The sequence below is a fragment of the Wyeomyia smithii genome, chromosome 2, assembly GCF_029784165.1.
Source record: "Wyeomyia smithii strain HCP4-BCI-WySm-NY-G18 chromosome 2, ASM2978416v1, whole genome shotgun sequence".
NCBI lineage: Eukaryota > Metazoa > Arthropoda > Insecta > Diptera > Culicidae > Wyeomyia > Wyeomyia smithii.
The window spans coordinates 101,111,686-101,135,214 of NC_073695.1; the positions used below are offsets into that span (position 1 = coordinate 101,111,686).

General features: G+C 38.5%; 3 protein-coding genes across 5 annotated transcripts; 2 read left to right on the plus strand and 1 right to left on the minus strand.

The window, feature by feature from the left end:
* Positions 1-1,196: 1,196 nt before the first annotated feature.
* On the minus strand, positions 1,197-2,005 carry LOC129726167 (uncharacterized). Its single transcript, XM_055682868.1, has 4 exons — positions 1,846-2,005; positions 1,697-1,788; positions 1,464-1,629; positions 1,197-1,400 (listed from the first exon to the last, which is right to left on the minus strand). Exons 1-4 carry the CDS (start codon positions 1,970-1,972, stop codon positions 1,309-1,311), a joined length of 477 nt encoding a protein of 158 aa, XP_055538843.1. The 5' UTR covers positions 1,973-2,005; the 3' UTR covers positions 1,197-1,308.
* A 917-nt stretch (positions 2,006-2,922) lies between these two features.
* On the plus strand, positions 2,923-20,854 carry LOC129726168 (uncharacterized). Of its 2 annotated transcripts, XM_055682871.1 has the most exons (5): positions 2,923-2,994; positions 19,689-19,878; positions 19,939-20,030; positions 20,089-20,248; positions 20,307-20,854. In XM_055682871.1, exons 2-5 carry the CDS (start codon positions 19,779-19,781, stop codon positions 20,459-20,461), a joined length of 507 nt encoding a protein of 168 aa, XP_055538846.1. In that variant the 5' UTR covers positions 2,923-2,994; positions 19,689-19,778; the 3' UTR covers positions 20,462-20,854. The 2 variants fall into 2 exon arrangements, with proteins under 2 accessions (XP_055538846.1, XP_055538844.1); XM_055682869.1 differs by lacking the exon at positions 2,923-2,994 and having other exon boundaries at positions 19,523-19,878.
* A 138-nt stretch (positions 20,855-20,992) lies between these two features.
* LOC129726169 (uncharacterized) lies at positions 20,993-22,187 on the plus strand. 2 transcript variants are annotated; one of them, XM_055682873.1, is made up of 5 exons: positions 20,993-21,319; positions 21,386-21,477; positions 21,552-21,729; positions 21,794-21,906; positions 21,969-22,187. In XM_055682873.1, exons 1-4 carry the CDS (start codon positions 21,214-21,216, stop codon positions 21,889-21,891), a joined length of 474 nt encoding a protein of 157 aa, XP_055538848.1. In that variant the 5' UTR covers positions 20,993-21,213; the 3' UTR covers positions 21,892-21,906; positions 21,969-22,187. The 2 variants fall into 2 exon arrangements, with proteins under 2 accessions (XP_055538848.1, XP_055538847.1); XM_055682872.1 differs by having other exon boundaries at positions 21,794-22,187.
* The last annotated feature ends 1,342 nt before the right edge of the window (positions 22,188-23,529 follow it).

Below are 23,529 nucleotides of genomic sequence, written 5' to 3' on the forward strand. Positions count from 1 at the left end.
AGAACCAGGACCCAAGGACTACGAGCCTCTGTCCCAACTCACGACATCGTGGCTCAGAGAACGAATCCATACATGCCATTCGACGATTATCAGACGACCATTGAACAACAAAACACTGATTGGAAATCCCATGCTAGTTTTAAGTTAGACTTAATTTCAGCTCGTAGTCGGCAGCGAGGATAAAAAATTTGCTTTAGTTTTTAAGTCAACAGATATAATTGGCGCCGTTAAACATTAAATTGTATTTGTGCCGTGTCAAATAAATGTTATGTGAAGAAAAAAAAAAAAAAAAAAAAACAAACATATTCATACACAGTTTGTAAGGAATAAGCAGAAATTAAGCTTATTTGTATCTTTTTTCAATTTTGAACGTCTGGGACATTTCCATTCAAACATGCGTACAAAAATGATTTCATATTTTTTTATCTTTTTCGGTATTGTTTCTACTTGTAATGATCAAAACAAGTTGCTTAAGATCATTTGTGACTGTATTGCGATAAAACTTCTCATACGCTTTTTATTTCAATGCTAATATGTGAGGAACATGTATGTAAAGTTTGGTATATAGGTATATAAAGTTTGGTAGAATATACATACAGCGATTTAAGCTTGAGCTGTACAACGATTCAGTATATTACCACTTTTTATGGATCGATAATCGGCGCCGACTACGACCTTACAATCGTTAGGGTGGGGAAGGATGTTGTTAGGAAAAAGTTGCAACAGTCGCTATTGTCGGAGACCGAGTATACCCCTGCACGACTGCGACGGAAAGAAAGGGTTGTGTCACTGTGGCAAGTGACTGAATCGGACAGTGTTGTGCGCGAAGTTAACTTATTGCGAAGGCAAAAAAATATTTGAAGCGCTTCAATTTCAAATTCTGGAGATTTCACCAGCCAAAAGCAATAGACTCGTATTTGTTATTTGCCTATTGTGCTGACAATATGTTTGATTTTGTATGTTTCCTAGAGAGACCAAAAAATTTCAAAACGTTCCAAATCACTTGGTCACAGATGGTCGCTGCAATACTCTTCAGAACTTGTTAGTAGATACTTAAACCTTGAAAAACGTTTATAAAAAGATAATACACGTAATAGTTATTCTGTAACAATATTTTTTCAATTCATTAGCTTTTTCTTTCATTAATTTGTATGCATTAATCATTGGAATAAATAAATTTCATTTACCTACTATTAACATAATGCGTGCAATTTGTGAAAACGATAACTTATGCATGCTTAACCATCGCTTCTTATTAATGATTTCATGAAAAAGAAATTTCCACCTAATTTGGTTAGCGTAGGCCAGTTATGCAGTGGTTTCAATAACCTGTACTCTTCGTCGATGTTTGATGTACTGCCGTACTCCGCTAAGTACCCACAGCTGGAAGATTGACATGGCTAAAAAACCGCATTGCGTCAGTCTGAAGCGTGATAATTCCAAATCACATTGCAGTTACACACCTATAAATAGCGTCACCAGTACCATAGCTACTAATCCTTCCTTCTTCCTATCCAGTGTTTCTTCATTCCATATCCGGAAAGATAAGTTCAGCACAACATTGGCCATTATTATCAAATCAAAGAGTACCGTGAATACAGTATTCGCATGCACGTTAGCCAGATTAGCCTGTAACACGTAGTGAAAATAACTACCATATTCAACATCAATAAAACTTTCTCTCGCTAATAGATACCGTGCTAATTCCAATGAAGAGGAAAATATTAAATGTAAGGAAGAGCAGTGCCAATAGTAGTTTGATGTATACATATGTATCACATCCGTCTCCTGTGAAGAAATCGTAGAACTTTATTCCATTACTTTGCTAACAGCTGTTAGACTCACTAATCAACAAATTCACTGCTGCCACACTCTCAATAATTGTAAACACTATACAGCCGCTTGCATAAACATAGCCAACGATGCGAAATCGATCAACTTCTATTAAACTCCACTTGAGCGGGGAACTCATTTGACTAGCTAGTGGTGCTAAAGTTAGTGGTACAAGATGACGAAGTTTGTACTGTCCGATGCTACCTATACGAATCTACTACACGGTAGTCGCTGAACGTTGGCCGAATTTACAACTTCCAGACGGATCCAGCTGTTATCAATTCGACCAGTAAAAATGATGACGGCATTAAGTTGAACCGAATTTGGTTGATCCAGTAGCATTATCGAGGCGATAATCCGAAGAGAGAGTGCAACACGCACGATCATACTATTTGGGTTTCGTTTAGTCATACATCACAAAAGTGCCATGTGATTTGGATTTGTTTTTTTTTGTGTAATTCGTTCGAAGGAATCCGATGAAATCCAAAGGATCCCTTAATTAGTAGTGCACAGTAGTAAAGTTATTATTATGTTCGCCTTTTCCTCTGCGCGATGCTAAGTACGTTACCGTTTTTCTATATTTATTTTTAATTTCAATCTAAAATCCCAGTACACAGTGCAAATCCAAGAACAGCTCCCTCACATTGATCACGAGCATCGGGTTCTATTTCTACCAAATCACAGTTATCGCTCACTGCAGAATGAATTTATTTTTGTCTTCAGGTTGGGAGGCACACCGGCATAAATTTATATCTTTTCGAAACAGAGCAGACAACACGCAGCAAATCTGTCCGAAACGGCCGTGTCAATGCCGTCCATACGTTTAAGCCAAAAATTCCTCTTCTAGCGAGAAATCTGTTTCAAGGCTGAGCACTACTCGGGCTGTTATTGCCGTTTAGCGCTCTCGGAGCAGACGAATCCTTGTCACGATAGAAGTGCTTTGCCGTTATCGCTTTCAAGGCAGGCCAACAGAAGCAATACGCCACTGCCAATGCTAGGATTTCATAATTTTCGACACGTACTTTGGTTCAATCCACAAGCCTGAGCATTAGTCAGACAACGACTTCCCGGGTGGACAAGGTCGAGCACCGTCGGTCGTTCGTAAACAGGTCGAGTGAATACTCTTCATTTGTGGACGAGATTCCGTCGCTAGACTTAGGGGTAAATCCACATCGAATAACGGATCGAATAATTTCGAGTGGTTCTGATCTGAACAAAACTTAACACACCAAAGATATACGGATAAATGTGAATTTTCGTGATAAATTCAAATTGTTTGTTTCATAAACTTTCATTCCAACACAGAAACGAGGCGCGACTTAAACTCGTTTTGTCAGTTATTCAGAATTTATGTTTTGATTTTTTCTCGCTTCTCAGTGTATTATAGTTTAGGAAGCTGTGGTAATTTCCTGCAATTCCTTCTAAAAATACTCTCGAATCTAAAAAGAAATTTATACTCGTGGGATATACTCAATTTTCTCAGTCGAATACGTACGCATCATTTAAAAAATTAATTAAAATAACGTATATTTTCAGGTCATTTTAGCTGGAAACGCTCATTGTCCAACAGTCTGAGTATTCGAGGATTCTATAGCAAACCATAATTCAATTCATAAAGCACTCATCCGATGTCCTACCTGTGCGCCGTTGAAATCTGTGCCTTGTTTGGGATGTACTGATCGTGGCAATTAGTCATGGTTCTATTCGTGTCTCACTTTGCGATGCAATTATGCCGCTTTAAGGTTCGACAAACATGCTTTCGACTAAAAATGTCGCGCGTTCGTTCACTGCCTAACGTCATCCATCGTCGTCATCGTCATCGTCGTCGTCGCTGTCGATGTCGATGTTACTTGCATGGGGACATGCTAGCTGGGAAAATAATTACCCATTGCTTGCAAAAATAATTTCGGTTGTTTATTCACGTTGCTGTTCTGTGGTATATTATTAGTGCGGGGGTCGAGCGAAACATGCCCAACGGTGAATAATACCGAGGTATTACAAGAATTTCGGACAACAAAAATTGCGAGTCTACTGTCTACTGTTTTGATTATTCTGAAATCAACTACCTATGTGGCTTTCGAATATATCAAATCAATACATTGGTGCTCATCGCAACGAGAACCCACTTTATTATTTCAATTATACATATATTGATTTTCAAGATAACTTTTTTTTCAGATGTTCATAAACAACTGTTATCAATGAACATAATTTCTTGTGTTTCCTTTTATTTATCAATCGCACGCTCACAATTCATTGCATTGCGAGCGAATGGTACCGTATGACAGTGTATTTTTGAATATTTTGAGAGCGCTTACTTTTATTTAATTTCTCATATTATTTCTACTATTCGAAAAGTATGCATTATACGTTTTTTATTAAATACGTTCTTCCAGTTATATTTTTAGTTCGATGAGAGTCGAAATAAAAATTGGAAAAACATCTGTTTAAGATTTTTGTACATATACGGTTAAGATGTATGGAGGTGTTATAACGAGTGACAGCTACATATTTGAATTTTTTTTCTACAGCTGTCAAAAAAGGTGGAAGAACTTAAAGCAAAACTGATTTATTTCTCATGAAGATACATTCATTGTGAATAAACAAAAAATATTTAGTATTTGAGAAAGCTCCGTTACAGGCCTCCCGACGAAGTTTTCTTATGATGCCGAAAAAAGAGCGTTGTACGGCCTTCGAGTCCGCTTTTCAAATTCATCTCTTGATTCTACCGATTCGTAGATCTTCAGTTATTTTTGCATCAAAGGAGTTCAAAATCCCAAAGAAATATTCGATTGGACGACACTGAGGTGGATTCGTTGGGTTGCGTATTTGGGGTACAATTCAAGTCGAGTGGTTGTTCAGAAACGTTCGTGTTTTTTTTTTCAAACATTCGTTCTGATATAAAATTTGAATAATAGACAAACCACTAGGCTTGAACCACGATTTGACAGAAAGGAAAAAGTCCCTTCCTGGTGGATTTTAGTTGAGGTTTACAGGAAACCATACACAACAGAAACCAGAAGATTTTCACTTTCAAAATGGTTTACCATGAACTGTTTGCCAAAATTGTTGGGCAGTTAATAGCGAACTGTACAATGCACTTGCGGAATGCTCCTTGTTTGTACGCTATTTTGAACTGAGCATGTATAAACAAAACAAGAAATACTGGCATAAAGAAGAAAAATATAGCTTTGATATACATTAGAGATGGTCGGGCACGGGTATTTTTACCCGAAACCCGTACCCGACCCGTACCCGACGGGTTCGGGTCGGGTACGGGTAATTAAAAAACCAAGGCTTCGGGTTCGGGTCGGGTACGGGTTTGAAAAATTCTCAATTGGTCGGGTACGGGTAATTCAATATTCGTACATTGTGAGAATTCAATTTTTATCATTTCAAGCCTGGGTGTTTTCTTAATGTCGATAATCGGTAAGATCGGAGAGAAAATCGCCCATCATCACTCAACGAGAGATCGCCCAATACCTATTCTGACAGTTGTCGGCAGTCTATGCACCAAGGGAATGACATCATGCTATCGCTTTCTAATATTAGATTGAATAGTTCTTCCTGCAACGGTTTTGATTTAAATGGAATTTTTGTCGGGCTTTTTTCATAGCTGTCAGGAAAACCGCGGAGCATTGCACAGTGGGGCGACCTAATACAAATGCTTGCCAAGTAAAAAAAAAGTGTCGATAAATACGACAAAAATATGGTAGATACTTAATTTTGGGGCGCTGAACACGAATCTCCATTCCACTTTTTATTTGGAGACATTCGTAAGCACGTGACTTAATTTTTCACGATTTTTTAGCACTTCTCCCCTCACTTTTTTATTAAACAGAATTATATGATCTTTAACCACAAGCAACGCCACAGGGCGTCCTCTTTACAAAAACAGCTTACGTAGTTTTTGCACAACTCCTCAAATCAACCAAATTTCGCAAAAAAAAATTGTTTTTATAAAAATTAAAACAATATTATATATTATAATAGGTAATAAAAACTAACAACAAATCAACTTTTTCTTCGAGGCTAAAAAAAAATCAAGCTATCATTGAAGCTGCAGAGCGTTTCAAAGTAATGATATTTTTTTTTAGACATGTCAAAAAACGTCAGTATGCCGAGTTTTGAAAAGTTATAAAAAAATCAAATTTTATGATATTGCACCTAAATTTTGGACTTAAATGTTTATTTATTTATTTATTTATTTAGGCCGTTACAAATTTTATTTTCATTTTATGTCACCCCCCCCCCTCCCCTTCAAAAACCTTGAATATTGGAAGGGGAAGAAAAAAAAGCTCAATCCGTTATGTTCATTTCATTGGTTTTCCGACAGCATAAATGCTTAATTTAGCAACAAACAAGTCAGGTGACAGCGAAAGTGTCGTCGAAAGGCAAGCGGAATAAATACTAATAATTATAAAGTGTTATTTTCCAACATTTATTTGAGTGCAAGTTACAAACGTCATAACTTGCACAGAAACTTTGATCAAAGATATTTCTTTTTTTTTTCGTCTCGGTGTTATTTATTTTTTGCCACCCCCTTTGCTAACTTTGATAACCTTGGACATAAAAAGAATTCGATATTTGTATCAGCCTTATTTAATATCTGTTTTTTACAGATTTTTAGAATTTATCAATGACACCGAATCTATACTCAAAATTACAGGTTTTTGGCAAATGCAGTGAATTACCAAATTTTTCTCAAGTTATAAACTATATTAATTTTGACCTTTAAAATTCGTTTGACCCTCTAATATGTTTATAAAACTCGTCGTTTATTTGAAACTTTACCAGACATGCACTTTTCATAGTGGAAGGATTCCTTATTGTTGACCACCCGCCTGAAACTCTGGGTTCATTATCATTCGGTCACACGCACACTCGGTTCTAGCCTGGCTCCGGCCATCTTCTCGAGAAACCAATTATGACAATCAGTGCATAAAATGTACGAGGTACCCAGGCATGTTGAAATAAAAAATTAAAACCTACATTAATCCACCTTGCGGTCAGACCCAGCCTTCCTCATTCAAACTTTTATTTGTAAAAATAGATTTACATGAACGCTTCAATCCAATAAATGTATATTCACTCTTTAGGTTCTAAAATATTGATGTTGTAATCTATACATATAAAAATGTAGTCCGGTCTGTGAGTCTGTTTGATCCATATAGGCTCGAAAGCTACTGAACCGATCGACGTGAAAATTTGTATGTAGGGGTTTTTGGTCCCGATAAAGGTTTCTACGATAGTTTGAGACCCCTCCCTCTTCTGGAAAGGAGGTCCAATACAAATGAAACATACATTTCTGCACAACTCAAGAACAAACCAAGCAAATGAAACCGAATTTGGCATGTGGATGTTTCAAAGGGTAATAAATATGTCCATAATGATTCGACGCCCCTCCCTCTTATGGAAGCACATGTGTCTGCACAATTTTCCGCACATCTCGCGAACTAATCGCGAACTAAATGGAATCATATTTGGCAGGTGAATGTTTTTAGTGGTAACAAATGATACACAGCTGCTGAAATCGACCACAGACCCCATTTTGGATTCTAGGTTGGCGACTTCCGGTTCCTGGGAAACAGCGGAAAATGATCGAATTACACCCAATATGGGTGTTTCTTCAACCAGAATGACGCTAAGAGACCAGAAATTATTTTAAATACCATTTTGAAATCCAAGATGGCGACTTCCGGTTTGTGAAAAACAGCCTAAAATAACCAAATACCATCCAATATGAGTATCTCTGGAACCAGAATGATGCAATGAGACAACAATTGACCTCAGGCACCATTTTGAATCGCTAAATGGCAACTTATAGGAAACAGTCGAAAATGACCGAATAATACTCAATATGGATATTTCCGTAATCGAGATGATGCATAGAAACCAAACATTCACCCTTGACACCATTTTGAATTTAAAGACGACCACTGTTAGTTTCTGGAAAATAACCAAAACAACTAAATACCTCCCAATATGGGTATTTCCAGTGTCAAATTGATGCCAGAAAATCTGCTGAAAATAACCGAATACCACCCAATATGAATATATTCAGAATTAGGGCGCCAAAAGCCAAAAGTCGAAGGTTTTGTCATTTCGATAAAACCATTCATTTCAAATGATTTGTCTTTTGACTTTGATCATATCCTATGGCCGATTCGTCGTGCATTTGCAGATTTTAAGCACATCGCTAGTAATCAATGAATTTGGAACTTTCAAATAGTACAAAACCACATTTAAATTATGTTGAGACCACATATATCAATCATAGCAGGTATAGTTTTAAATAGCCTTTGAATTTATTTTTTTTCCATAACTTCTGAGCCGCATATCAAATTGTTATGAAGTTTGTTATTTGTAAGTTTGAGAGATGACTTGTCCGTATGACACTAGTTATGTTCAAATTAGTCATGTAATCTTTGAAATAATAGACTTTCGTTGTTTTATTTACAATTTAATACATAACGATGGCTTAAGTTCAATTATAATCAAATGAAATGGGAACGTATAGAGCAGCCAAACTTTGAAACCACGTGTTCAATCACAATTCATCAGTTAACCCTTAACTAGCCCGCTCATCTGATATTAATATTGATCAAATCGGTTGTGTAGTTTCTGAGATAATGAAGTTTCGTGATTTTCACATTTCGGTACTTTACAGACGAAGTTACAGTCCGATTACAGTAAAATTCAATAGGGTGTTACGAGGCAGCTAGACTTATTAGTTGACACTTATTTTGTAGAAATCGGGTCAGCCATCACTGAGAAAAGTGAGTGAGTTCAAGTAGTCTTCGGAATATGTTCCTTTTCATAGCTGGATTTCACATTTTCAAACATAACAGGAAAAGTAATAGTCTGATTGCAAAACAAATCAATTGGGTCTCATGGGGCAACTAGACCTTCCATTTGACACTGATTTTATGAAAATCGGTTCAGCCATCTCTGAGAAACATGAGTGAGATTAAGTAGTCTTCAAAACACGTTTCTTATTATAACTTTTGAACCGCAAGTTCAATTATTATGAAATTCAAAAGTTAAGGGTATTTCAGGTAGCCCGTTCATTTGAAATCAAATTTGTTCAAATCGGTTGTGTAGTTTTCGAGATAATGATGTTTCATGATTTTTACATTTTAAAACCATAACCTCTAAACTAAAAATCCGATTACAATGAAATTTAATAGGGTTTTATGGGACAACGAGACCTTTCATTTGCAATTAATTCCATGAAAATCGGTCCAGCCATCTCTGAGAAAAGTGAGTGCGAATAAAAATCGGCACATACACACACACACATACACACACAGACACACACACACACACACACACACACACACACACACACACACACACACACACATACAGAAAATGCTCAGCTCGTCGAGCTGAGTCGAGCTATATATGCCATTTGGCCCTTTGGAGCACTTTTATACTTTCGGTTTTGCAAGTGATTGCTATACCTTTCTAGGAGAAAGGCAAAAAAAAAACCTAAATTAATCCACCTAGCGGTCAGACCCAGCCTTTCTCATTCAATTTTTTATTTGTAAAAATAGATTTACATGAACGCTTCAAACCAATAAATGTATATTCACTCTTTAGGTTCTAAAATATTGATGTTGTAATCTTTACATATAAAAATGCAGTCAAGTCTGTCTGTCTGTCTGATCCATATAGGCTCGAAAACTACCGAACCGATCGACGTGAAAATTTGTATGTAGGGGTTTTTGGTGCCGATAAAGGTTCCTATGATAGTTTGAGACCCCTCCCTCTTCTGGAAGGGAGGGGTCCCATACAAATGAAACATAAATTTCTGCACAACTCAAGAACAAACCAAGCAAATGAAACCGAATTTGGCATGTGTATGGTTTAGGGGTAACTAATATGTCCATAATAGTTGGATGAAACACAAATTTGTGCACATCTCGAGAACTAATCAACCAAATGGAACAAAATTTGGCAGGTAAATGTTTTTAGTGGTAACAAATATGTACATAATGGTTTGAAACCCGACCCCCTCATCTATAAGGGAGGGATCCCATGAAAATGAAACACAAATTTCGCACAGCTCAAGAAACAATCAAGAAAATACAACCAAATTTGGTATGTGAATGTTTTTAGAGGTAACAAATATGTCCATAATGGTTTGACGCCCCTCCCTCTTCTGAAAGTACATGTTTCTTCACAAATTTCTGCACATCTCGCGAACTAATCAACTAAATGGAACCATATTGGCAGGTGAATGTTTTAAGTGGTAACAAATATGTTCCATAATCGTCCTCAGACAACATTTGGGATTGTAAGATGGCAACTTCCGGTTTCTGGAAAACAGCCGAAAATGGCCGATTTCCACCCAATATAATAATATCCGGATCTAGAATAATACACAGGAGCTAAAATCGACCACAGGTAGCATTTTAAATTCTAAGATGGCGAGTTCCGGTTTCTGAATACAGCAGAAAATGACCAAATACCACCCAATATGAGTTTTTCTTTAACCAGTATGCCGTTCAAATCCAGAAATTGTCTCCAAATGCCATTATGAAATCCAAAATGGCGACTTCCGGTGTCGGAAAAACAGCGCCAAATGACCAAATTCCACCCAATATGGGTATTTCCGGAACCGTAATGATGCACTGGAGCCACAAATCGACTTCAGACAACATTTTGAATTGTAAGATGGCAACTTCCGGCTTCTGGAAGACAACCTGAAATGGACGATTCCCATTTGATATATATACACAAATTTGTTCTATAATCGACCTCAGGCAACATTTTTGACGATTACCATTAAATATGAGTATCTCCGGAACCAGAGAGATGCACAGAAGCTACAAATTGATCACAGACACAATCTTGAATTTTAAGATGGTGACTTCCGGTGTCTGGCAAACAGCCGGAAATGACCAAATACCATTCAATATGAATGTTTTCGGAACCAGAATTACACCCAGATGACAGAAATTGATTTCACAGGCAATGACCAAATATCACCCAATATGAGTTTTTCTTCAACCAGTATCCTAAATACCATTTTGAAATCCAAGATGGCGACTACCGATTTGTGAAAAACAGCCTAAAACAAACAAATACTATCCAATATGAGTATCTCTGGAACTAGAATGATGCAAGGAGCTAACAATTGACCTCAGGCACCATTTTGAATTGCTAAAGGGCAACTTATAGGAAACAGTCGGAAATGACCGAATAATTCTCAATATGGATATTTCCGTAAACGTGATGATGCATAGAAACCAAACATTGACCCTGGACACTATTTTGAATTTGAAGACGACCACTTTTAGTTTCTGGAAAACAACTAAAAATACCTCCCAATATGGGTATTTCCGGTGTCAGATTGATGCCAGAAAGTCTGCTGATAATGACAGAATACCACCCAATATGAATATATTCAGAATTAAGGCGATGTACAGAAGCCAAAAGACGAGGATGTTGTCATTTCGATAAAACCAATCATTTCAAACGATTTGTTATTTGACTTTGATCATATCCTATGGCCGATTCGTCGTGCATTTGCAAACTTCAAACAAACCGCAAGGAATCAATGGACTTGGAACGTTCAAATAGTACGACACCACATTTAAATTATGTTGAGGCCACATATATCGATCAAAGCAGGCATAGTTTTAAATAGTCTTTGAATTTCTCTTCTTTCCATAACTTCTGAGCCACATATCAAATTGTTATGAAGTTTTTTATTTGTAAGTTTGAGAGATGACTCTTTCGTATGACACTAGTTATGTTCAAATAAGTCATGTAATCTTTGAGATAATAGACTTTCGTTGTTTTATCAACAATTTAATACATAACGGTTGCTTAAGTTCGATTATAATCAAATGAAATGGGAACGTGTAGGGCTGCCAAACTTTGAAACCACGTGTTCAATCATAATTCATCAGTTAACCCTTAACTAGCCCGCTCATCTGATAATAATAATCAAATCGGTTGTGTAGTTTCTGAGATAATGAAGTTTCGTGATTTTCACAAGTCGACACGTTACAAATGAAGTTACGGTTCAATTAGGGTCTTCTGAGGCAGCTAGACCATTCATTTGACAGTAATTTTGTGGAAATCGGGTCAGCCATCTCTGAGAAAAGTGAGTGAGTCCAAGTAGTCTTCGAAATATGTTCCTTTTCATAGTTGGATTTCACATTTTTAAACATAACAGGCAAAGTATTGGTCCGATTGCAAAACAAATCAATTGGGTTTTATGGGGCAACAAGACCTTCCATTTGACACTGATTTTATGGAAATCGGTTCAGCCATCTCTGAGAAACATGAGTGAGATTAAACAGTCTTCAGAACACGTTTCTATTCATAACTTTTGAACCACAAGTTCAATCTTTATGAAATTCAAAACTTAAGGGTTTTCTAGGCAGCCTGTTTTTTGAGACCAATTTTGTTCAAATCGGTTGTGTAGTTTCTGAGATATTGATGTTTCATGACTGTCACATTTTTAAACATAACCTCTAAACTGAAAATCCGATTACAATAAAATTCAATAGGGTCTAATGGAGCAACAAGACCTTCATTTGCAATTAATTTCATGAAAATCGGTCCAGCCATCTCTGAGAAAAGTGAGTGAGAATAAAAATCTGCACATACACACATACACACACACACACACACATACACACACACACATACAGAAAATGCTCAGCTCGTCGAGTTGAGTCGAGTGATATATGCCATTCGGCCCTTTGGAGCACTTTTATACTTTCGGTTTTGCAAGTGATTGCTATACCTTTCTAGGAGAAAGGCAAAAACCAGGACGGGTCGGGTACCGGCAATTTAGGCGTTTTTTTTCTATCGGGTACGGGTCGGGTACGGGTAGTTAGAATAGATATTTTTCGGGTTCGGGTCGGGTACGGGTATTTTAAACAAACCAGACTTCGGGTTCGGGTCGGGAACGGGTTTAAAAATTTTCGATGAGTCGGGTACGGGTCGGGTACGGGTAACAAATTTCCCATACCCGACCATCTCTAATATACATATTCTCATTGTCGTCTGAGCGTGTTTGTTGTGGTTGAAAAAGCCCCAAAAAGATTCCAGATTTTTAGTTGTCACCCGTTAAAATGCGACGTGATCATTGGCGCGTAAATAATACTCCGGCGGTGGAGGCCCGACCGTTTGTTCACCAAGATAATGCGGCTCAAAACAGCGTCTGATCTTAATGTTAGGAGTGGTTGGTCAACGTTCTGGTGTCAGCGACTCTAAAAAGATGTGATACGATAGTCCCCCGGCGAGATGTGGGAGGGGGGTGGCAACAAGCCGTCTCGGAAAACTATATGTTACAAAGGGTCTCCTACGAAAGGCTGAAAATCAAAAGGCAGAATCACGAAAGGCAGAATTACGAAATCAGAATTACGAAAGGCAGAATATTTCATAAGGCAGAATAACGAATGGCAGAATCTCAAAGAGCACGAATGGCAGAACCAAAAAATGGTCTATTTTCTTTTTGACAACACACACTCGCGGCCTTTGGCCGACTCAATTGTCCAAGTGTATGCTGCCCTTACTCGCTACCGCTCGTTCGGACTTAACTAAGGGAAAGAAAACCTGTTTGAATAATCCTAGAAAACCAGTAGATCAGTTGTTTGTATGCGAGAGGCCGCCGCTTCCGACGGCGGGTCGGCGGCCGGCTCGGACCGCGGAAACCACGGCGGCTTTGTGCCGCCTCGGTTCCTTGTCCTCGATTATGCGTCTTCGCCGCATGAATTGTATTATGTTAATTATAACCAACAAGCCGCTGAGACTAGTGTAAGTTATATCTAACATCGAAAAATTACTCTCCGCGATGCCGTGAGAGTCTTAAGGACCTGAGCCAAACCAGTTGGCGCGTTTAGGATCTAATGATTAGGCTTGATTTGCACCTCCCATCAAAACTGGTTATCAAATAATAAATGTAGAGTAACAGCTTTGCTACCGTGACCAGGATTCGCATTTGGCTATCGTGAGTCAGGTTCTGCTACCAGTGATTCTGCCTTTCGTGCCCTTCCAAATTCTGCCTTTTGAAATATTCTGCCTTTTGTGTACGGTCATAGAGTTCTGCCTTTCATGATTCTGCCTTTCGTGCTTCTGCTTTTCGTGATTCTGCCTTCTGTGGCGAACCCGTTACAAATAGCGTAAGAGATGAAACGAATCGGAACAATCGGCATGGACCAAGGCAACTACACTACACTACACGTGATGGGGTGACGTCATCAACGTTCGCACCTACCGCAGAATATAGATTCAAGCCACTTCCTAGTAGCTGTATGCATGTGCTCAAAACTCTCGACGGTGTGTAATACCCACCGAAGTCGAACACCACCACCAAATATTGAGCAACTGCGGGAAGCCTGGGTTGCACAGAAATACGCGCAGCAGCTGTAGTGTCATTAGATGCAAGGCCTCCGGATCAATCGACGGTGATTGCTAACAGTTTGTCGAGAAGCAGACCGCAGCACTGGTGAAAGTGCTGCAACACCGTACGTGGAAAGATACCAAAGAGCACTAGAACTCAGATCTTCGAGGGAAGAAGGTCCGACAAGAGGACCGAGACCACGTAGCTATCGACAATTGAAATTCTATGAGAAGCCGAACAGCTCCCGCAAATGTTATGTGCCGCAAAGCTGATATGTGCAGAAGCTTGGATGGCCACCTCCTTACGGACGAATGTGAGGTGATCGAAAGATGAATGCAGCACTTCTCTGAGCATCCGAACGACGATGCAGCAGAGCGCTAGGACGTTTTTTTTTTTGTTTTTGAAAGTTGGCGGGAAAATCTGCAAACAAACCCCTGAGAACAGAGCTCAGGGTGTGCGGATGAAGCTAAGAGAGTGATGGTCAGATACCTACTCGGTCTGTTCCGGACCCACCAAAACCTCTCCAGTCTTCAGCCCTAATCTCCCCGGGACGACGGTTAAGCATTACGTTGGAGAGTGGTTCTGGTGCTTGATGCACGCACTTTAATCTTATAAGCTCCTGTCTGGGGACTGGCAATTAGCTACCACTGGCGTGTTGGTGGTTGAGTTTTTTGATATGCACGCAAAGCTGACTTACGAAGGCGGTTAAGTTTAGTGAGATGTCTATTTCCCCAAATAGGCTTACGACGAGGACGAGCTTTGGGAATATGGCGATGTATAAGTTCCTGAATCAATTCAGTAAATCCAGACACGGCCTCATCCTAATCTGTACTCCGGTTGATAAAAGTCCAGTCGATACCTCTCAATTCTGATTCGATTGCATCATAGTTTCCGCGCCGAAAATCGAAACTGGATGAATCAAATTCGTCTATAAATAGAGCCTCAACAGGTCTGTCGAAACTAACCATCAATGGTGGGTAATGTACGTCAATGTTACAGAGAGGGTCGGCTGCAGTAGTGACTGAGCATGCTGGTAAAGCATGCGAGTTTACAAAAATTAAATCGAGAAACCTGCCATTCTGATTGCAAACAGGATTAATCTGGTGCATGCACTGAAAAGCCATACCGTCCAATGAATGGGTGCTACCTGCATTTACGGATGAGCGCGAAGCATCAACGAAGAGATAATTTCCATCTGTGTGAATCGACCAGGATAAGCCGGCACGATTGTAGTCACCAAAAATAAGAAAATCGTCGTTAACACTAGTAGAATTAACAGCTCTTTCCACTGATAAAATATGCCGATCGATTATTTCGACTTCATTCCGCAAATTAGGAGGAATGTAAATAGCGCCGATTACAACGTTCAGTTTATCAGTTTTAATCGTTACCCAGAGCTGCTCAAGCGAATCATCCTTAGCTTGAATCAACAATGCCGATGCCAAAGATCGTCGCACAGCGATGAGAACTCCTCCACCCCTTGCTTTGGTGCTATTCATCAAGCATCAATCAGTCCGATACACGGTGTAATCCATACTGAATAATTGCGAAAAAGAAATTTTTGAATCTAACCAGGTCTCAGTAAGAACGATGCAGTTGTAAAGCGAGCTGGAAGCTTCCAAAGCAAAATCTGCTACTTTGATGCGTAGACCGTGCACGTTCTGATAGTAGTAGAGTAGAGGTGAAAGAATAGTATCGCACGGTGTATCGCATTGCTGCCGACCAAATCGCCTGCCGCTATTGTCCGAAAATAAAACAGTACTGGCTGTCTGCTGCTCGCCAACGTCGTCTAGTGGTAGAGTTTGCCGTAAAAAGGGAGCAGTAGCAGGCGTCGAGTGAGGCATAATTTAGCACTAGACAGTGCGGTTGGTCATAGAGCAATGGGGAACGAATTGTGCATAAATTTTTTGAAAATCATGAAATTGCAAAGACTTAACTGGGCTGGGGGCCAGTGGGTCCTGGCCGCTTTCTCGGCCGCTACGTGTTCTTCGTGATCTTTTCTGGCTACTCCGAAGCAGGAGGAGGCTCTGCGGTACGCCAGCGATGTTCCGCCTATGATTATGACATCCAGTTGTTCGGACAGCGACAGCGATTTTTCGACGGCCTGACTAGCAAGGGACCGTCTACCGATATGTCTGGTGTGGACACGGACGGATTCACCGTTTTCCCACCTCCAGACTTCGCCGCATCCGTCTCCGCTTTTTTTCTGCGGAGACCGTTGGATGCCACCTCGCGCGAAGGGATTTGGTAGTCCCTCCGCACCCGTCGCTGATTTTTTTGCAGTATTCATCTTTGTGAATAGGGTCCCCCTTCCAGCCGCTATCCTTGTCCATGACGGAGTAGTCGCCTATGTGGTCCCATGGTGGTCTATGCCGAAGCAGTGAGGTCATGGCTAGGGTAAGTAGTCATAGCGTCTTATGAGCAACTATGACTCCACAGACGGGCGCAAGTCAGGAACATACGATCCTGCTCCTGCCTGGTTCCCACCAGGCAATAGACTCGGAACGTACTGAAAGGCCTGCCAGGTTTTATGGGACGGAGACCCCTGCACCGGGTACCACCTCGCCGTTTCAAGCCGTTGTCACACGACTTTACTAAGAAAGCTCGATGCAGGTGCCAGCCCGAGGACATGGTACCATTACGAAATCCAACTCATATCCATTCACTACACTGCCAGTTGCCATAATTGGGACCTTACTGGCATAAGTAGAAATGGGCGGGTTAGTGCATTTGGGTGATTGGAGCGGCTCTATTCGCTTTGTCAAAAGCGCTTCCGGGTACTCGTGGCATTTGCAAGGAGTCGACTGTCCCTGATTCGACCCTCACCACTCCTCGGCGACTTTCCGCTGCTGGTCCGGGACTGTGAGGTATTGCCAATGGTCACACATGTATTGTGTCCTCGCGACGTTTGCCACACGTCGAGACCCGCGGTGGCATGCAGCTCTGCCGATGCCAGACATCCTCTGGAAGGCGTTAAGGCGATATCAATAAATTACGTGAGGTGTAATTTTTTTTTAATTTTATGAATTTATGAGAGCCCGATACATTTTTGGAACCCAAATAGACATAAAATAAATCATGAATAATCTGACTAGTGAGCGATATTGATACAGCAAAAGTGGACTATGACGTAATGTTATTTGAGATTAAAAAGCAAAAATTTTTAATTACTATTGGTCCAAAATAGCGTCATGGCTTGTGCTAGAAGACCAAGTAAAATACTACAAGGTATACAGCCCTAGGGTTGTATGAAATGGTGACGTGGGACTAAACACTGTTTTCAGGGGATTTTTTGTTACAAAATATACAGAGTCTGCAGACAGAATCAATGTGTTTGCTCAGCGACTGTACGTTATTTTATTTTCAGCCTCACCTGGAAATCAATTTTCGATATATATTCAACAACACTCGAAAGAATATCGTTTATATCTTACGATATTTTGCCAGTAGTATTTTTTTGTGCAAACAACATGTATTTGACAAGGCACAAGCATATCGTGCTTGTTGAAAAACCACCAAGAATTTCTCATAATACGTTAAAGTCAGAATTAACTCTTTATCCTCAAAAACCAAACCCAATAATACTTACGTTATCATAATAAATGGGTTTGTCTTATTTAACTCTAATTAAATCAAATCTATAATATGAATCTTACTTTCAAAATAATATGGAAGCCCTTAGAAAGGTTCATTAATTGGCAAACATAAGAAGATATTTCAAACAAAATTATTAACAAGTTCCAGCAAAAAATCGTAGCAATACACAATTACATTTTTATTTTTTGCTTGACAATTTTTTTCATTTGTCTACGACTACATTCCCTCTATTACGAAGGCAGGTAATATAGTTTATTATGGTAAAGCTTAGAATAATAATATACCATCTAACAATTTTGAAATGTAAAAAGAGATTTTGTATGAATCCTAGTAAATAAACAAAAAAATCACAAGCATTCGCAGGCTCTTCCTCTTCTATAAATGTATATATTTAGGAATTCACTCTTTCGATACTATTATTATTTCGATATTATTTAGTGAATATCGAAGATAAAATCAAATAAATATCCGTTGCAAAAACTACAATTCTTGTTGAGTAATTTATGGTAATCATATTTATAAGATAAACTTTCAATCACCATCAAAAGCAGCATTGCAGTTTTTCCTCAATTGTACAGTAAAGTCTTTTTTTACACGGTTTTATTTTACACGATTCTTTTTTACGACGATTTTCCAAATAACGCGATTTTTTTTTTACGTCGTTTTCTCAAATAACGCGGTTTTATTTTACACGTTTTTTTTTGCACGATTTTTCGTCTTCGCGTAAAATTGTTACAGTTAGTAACAGTAACGGTAACAGACTATAGTAGGCTGTTTTTACACAGTTTCATTTTTACACGGTTCTTTTTTACGACGTTTTCCCAAATAACGCGGTTTTTTTTACGACGTTTTTCCAAATAACGCGGTTTTTTTTACACGGTTTCTTTTTGCACGGTACGTAAAATCGTGTAAAAAGAACTTTATTGTACACGAATAGAAATGTACGAACAAAAGTGTACCACCGCAATACGAATAGTACCGCTGCAGTACGAATAGAAGTGTACCGCTGAAATGTACGAATAGAAGAGTACCATTGCGATCATAGACGACGAGAGACCTGCGGTTCTTCACTCCACTGGTACTGTTGCTTTTACCGGCATGTTTTCTTCCAAGACATCAGTTTTTATTAGGTTCTTCAGAACCTAACACGCAGGTTTAGAAATTGTTCAAGGATGGGTATTGTTTCAAACTTTTAGGAAAACTTTTACCTTCGAGACATCATATTAGTCTAAGCTCGTGGAAGCAAAAATAAATTGACCTATTGGGACGGGGAGACTCTGTCAATTTTTATTTCGATATTGATACAGAGAATATCACAGGGAACGGATGGTGTCCATTCACGTCGTCTGTGCTAGGAATGCCCACATGTAATTGGTTCAAATTCGTTAATGAAACTTTTTATCAATTTTACCGCTTAGCAATGAAATAAGAGTGATAACTAGCATATTGCAAAATTTTCTATACATTTTATCTATCCAACAACATATTGGTTATTGTTATCCATCATGTGGTTATGCTGTTATTAACGTTTGAAATCTGACGCAACATTTGCCAGTTTCATTTCCAATTTTAGAGAATGCATCCCAGTATAGTAAACAAAGACGTAGTCCCACGTCAAAAATTATTAATAATCAAAAAATCAGAAACGTTATCTTTCGCTAGCTCAGTGACACAGTGTTCCGATAACCGGTTGAGGTGATAACTTAGCAAACTGCTTGTTCCTGAGCTAGACATACTGAAATGAATAGTAGATGGTAGGACAGTGCTTTAGTATTTGTTGCGTAGTTAATTTTTTGATTGATGACGGTGATTAGTAACTCCCATCGCTGGTCACTTCAGTATGTATGAATTCATTCATTCTTCGATGACGATTTGCTGGCATCTGTAGCATTTGTTTCGCTGATTCTTTCGTGGTCACTCGGGTGTACGACCATGAGTACACATCAGTGAAAAGAAAACATACACATTCCGGGCCAACATGGTTAAGCTGGAAACATTCCGACTGCTGGGATATATCTTGGCGAACGTCAACATTGTGTTATCAGTGCTAGAATCTGTGAAGTGTCTGACGAAAATAGGTAAATTGTTTTGGGTTATCCAGCAAAATAGTTGATAAATAATTAACTCAATTTAATTAGGTTATGGCTTCGATGTTATTCCATCCATAGAATTGCTGCTGGCGTTGCTCTGTATTGGATTCAATATAGTACTTATCATCGGGATCAAAATAGTATTTTGCTTGAAGTTCGTGGAAATGTCGACCTAAGACTAACAGTTTCGGTTTTTAGGTAAACGTTGCATGTGTGAAGGTCAATAGGAGATTTTTAATCGTTTGGAATATCGCAGTCATTATTTACATGATTTTGGAGTATTTCTACACGATGATTACTCACCGTCCAGCCGACAAGGGAGTTATAATGTTGATCGTGGCTGTTGTGTTATTTTTCGGTAAGACAAACCGTTCGTTGAAAGTTATTATGGGTAGTTTTCATGTTCTTTTTATCAGTTGTATTCATTTTTCAACTTTGGATCCTGAATGGTGTTCTTCGCTATGTTGAAAATGAAACGTTGAAGAAATTACCTGCAACAGGCGATTCAGAGGATGTAGATGAGTCTACAGACTGTGTTCCCAAGGATCAGGAAATGAAGCCCGAAACATAGTTTAAATGACTCTACTCAAAGATTGTGATAATATAGCAACTCATTATGAGCAATCTAATCTAGATGAATACTTAAATGTATAATATCTCTGTATAGAATTCATATGTCAGATCTAGTCGAATATTTGATAATAAACCATAGCATAGCAATTTTATCAGCCTTGTGATGAATGCAATTGATAGAAAATTAATTGAAGTTGCACAAAGAACTGCCAAAATGATGCATGGGAGTAGCAGGTCTCACTGATCTCACTTACTTACTTTTAATAATTATTATCGTATCTTGTACATCCACATGTCATTAAAAAGTGAGAACATTAATCACTACTTATTCTCGAATCTGAAAGAATCCGTAATATATGTCTCTGGGTATCTGGCAACTTTAAGATGAGAAAGAATGGTTTGGCATGATTAGTTGAATTTTAGAAACACCCTACAGACAATGAACGTTTAACGCATGCGCAAACCATCCAACAATAATTCGCACCGATCACAAAGTAAATCGTTTCTTACTTTCCACCTTCACCGCGATCGCAAGTGGCCACTTTTAGCGGCACGAAATGTTCAAAACATGCTAGTTTTATTTACATTAAACGCTACTCGGCGCCGGTACTGTGGAGGCACATACAAACACACACACATGCAGACAGTCGCACCCTCAGCAAGTGCAGTACGGCGAAGCCGGGTCGGGTCAGTTGTGCAGTGTCTTCCGCGTAGAATCCTTTCGTAACACGTTTTTCTGTGTGTTGAAGGATGGGGCAGCTTAAAACCTTTCGCATCGTGGGTTACATCTATGCCGTGTTGATGATCGTCGTCGCCATAACGGTAGCGGTCCGCTGCCTAGTGTCCTTCGGTAGTGGTGAGTATTGTGACTTTGTTGCAAATGATTAGCGAAAAACGATTGATTGATTTTGAATACTTACAGAAGAGGAAAATAGCACAGTATTGGCACTTAAATCGATTTTTGCGCTCTATTGCTTTGCGTATACTATAATGCTAATGGTTGGAATCGAAAGGGTAAGATGATGTACATGAAAATATGGTAAAGAATCACGTTTGATTGTATTTGTCGTGGTGTAATTCTTTTGCAGGAAAAACCCGAATACGTTATCGTGTATCGAATATTCGTTGGATTCCGAAGCATTTGTGGATTGATTTACATGATAATAAATTCACTTATTGTCATCGTTGATCATGCAAATGCTGGTTCTACCGGAAAAGCAGTTCTCGATGGACTTGTATTGATTGCTGCTGTAGTTATATTTTTTGGTATGTAAAGCGTATTCTCATAATTCAATCAAAAATAATTTATTGTAATTATTTGCATTTTCAGGTGTCTTAGCACTTGAATTGTTAATAATAGAAGGAATCAAGCTATCTACTGAACAAACGACAGAGGTTATCAAAGCTCCTGCGGTAACTTCTGTTTAAAAAGAAAAATCTAATGTGGGTACTAGTAATAGTATTATCACAAAACTACTGCCGTAGAATAAACATATCTGTTGTAGATCATTGACCTGCAAAAATTGGCAAAAATCAGGTGTATAGTAAACATTCAATACATATTCAATAGTGTATAGGTCTCATATAACAAAGCTGAATGTAAACAGGTGATCACCAAATATGTGAATATCAACATGAAGAAATTTCAGTGTCTTGAAGTTTCGTTATTAGAATAATTGTCGGGTATTGAACCATTTTTGTTATATTGTTATTTTATCGATCTATACATTGACCGTTACCATCCACTGGTACATGAAATAAACGAAAATTTCGAATTTGTATCATCTCTAATCAATTGAATTAGAACAGACCTTCGCTTTTGATCTATAATTCCTATTTTAAATATATATAATTCCTATTTTAAGATCTATAATTCCTATTTAAAAGCAATCATTTCGCACAAAAAATCTTTCTACACGAAATATAAATTTTATAGCAGCATTTAACCAAAAACGTCATATCAAGAAGACGCATGCTAATGTGTGTACTGGCGAATCGAATGCACAGGCTGGACCACCACATAGGCACACTCTGTTTTTGCAGCGATGTAATTACCAGCGCTTTCATAGCAAACTTGATATGATGTTTTTGATTCTACTTAAAAAAGTTTTGGAAACTTCGATTATTCGTTTTTTTATCATTGTGTGTAAACAAGGCATAATATGAATATTATTTGTGAATATTTGGTTGTGATAGGTTTCATCGAGGCAATCTCTAAAATAAGCTAATGTATTTGAAACGGTTATGGATAATTAATACAATGAACAATTATATGTTTCAATGTTTCGCACAACAAGATATATTACACACAGTACACAATGTCTTCACGAAGGGATATACAAACTAACTTAATAACCATCGCAAAATAGTCCTGTTAAGAACAGAATAGCTTAGGTATTCAGCAGAACACAGCCATGGAGAATAGTGACGCCAGATAAAGGCTTAATTCCTTTTTATTAGAATTCTAATTGCAGATAACAGGGAATGGTTCTCATTTTATTATTATCTCTAGCAGCGTTCCCCGCCAATTCAAACACTTGTGCAGCAAGATACTCCATTACAGCCACCAGATCAACAGGTACTCCAGAACCAACGTCCAAATCAAAGCCCAACACGAAATGAGCCGGATCATGTCTTTACCTTGATTTTGCTTTTTTTGCCAAGCGCAGACAATGCAACATACAAATTCGATTGAACGGAATAGTGACGATGAACAAAATTGCTACATGTATGATCAAAAAACCAGTGTTATTGTCTTAAATAGATATAAAACGTTGTGTGCGAAGAAAATTAGATTTTCGTCAACTGTATAACCGTTAAAATCGTTTGAAATAACAAGCAAACGAGAATTGACCTGCGTTATAGGCAAATTGTAATTCGGAATGACCAGAAAACTAACAGATTCACCAGGTTCCACGCTCGCAACCCTCGAGATCTCTAGGTACGATGCTGGTCTAGAGAGCCATTCGACATAGTTTTGAGGTTTAATTGTAGCGCCCCAATTGATGGGGTACACTGAACATTTGGCCGTAATTTTTTTCGAAAAATCATAAACAGAAGATTCCG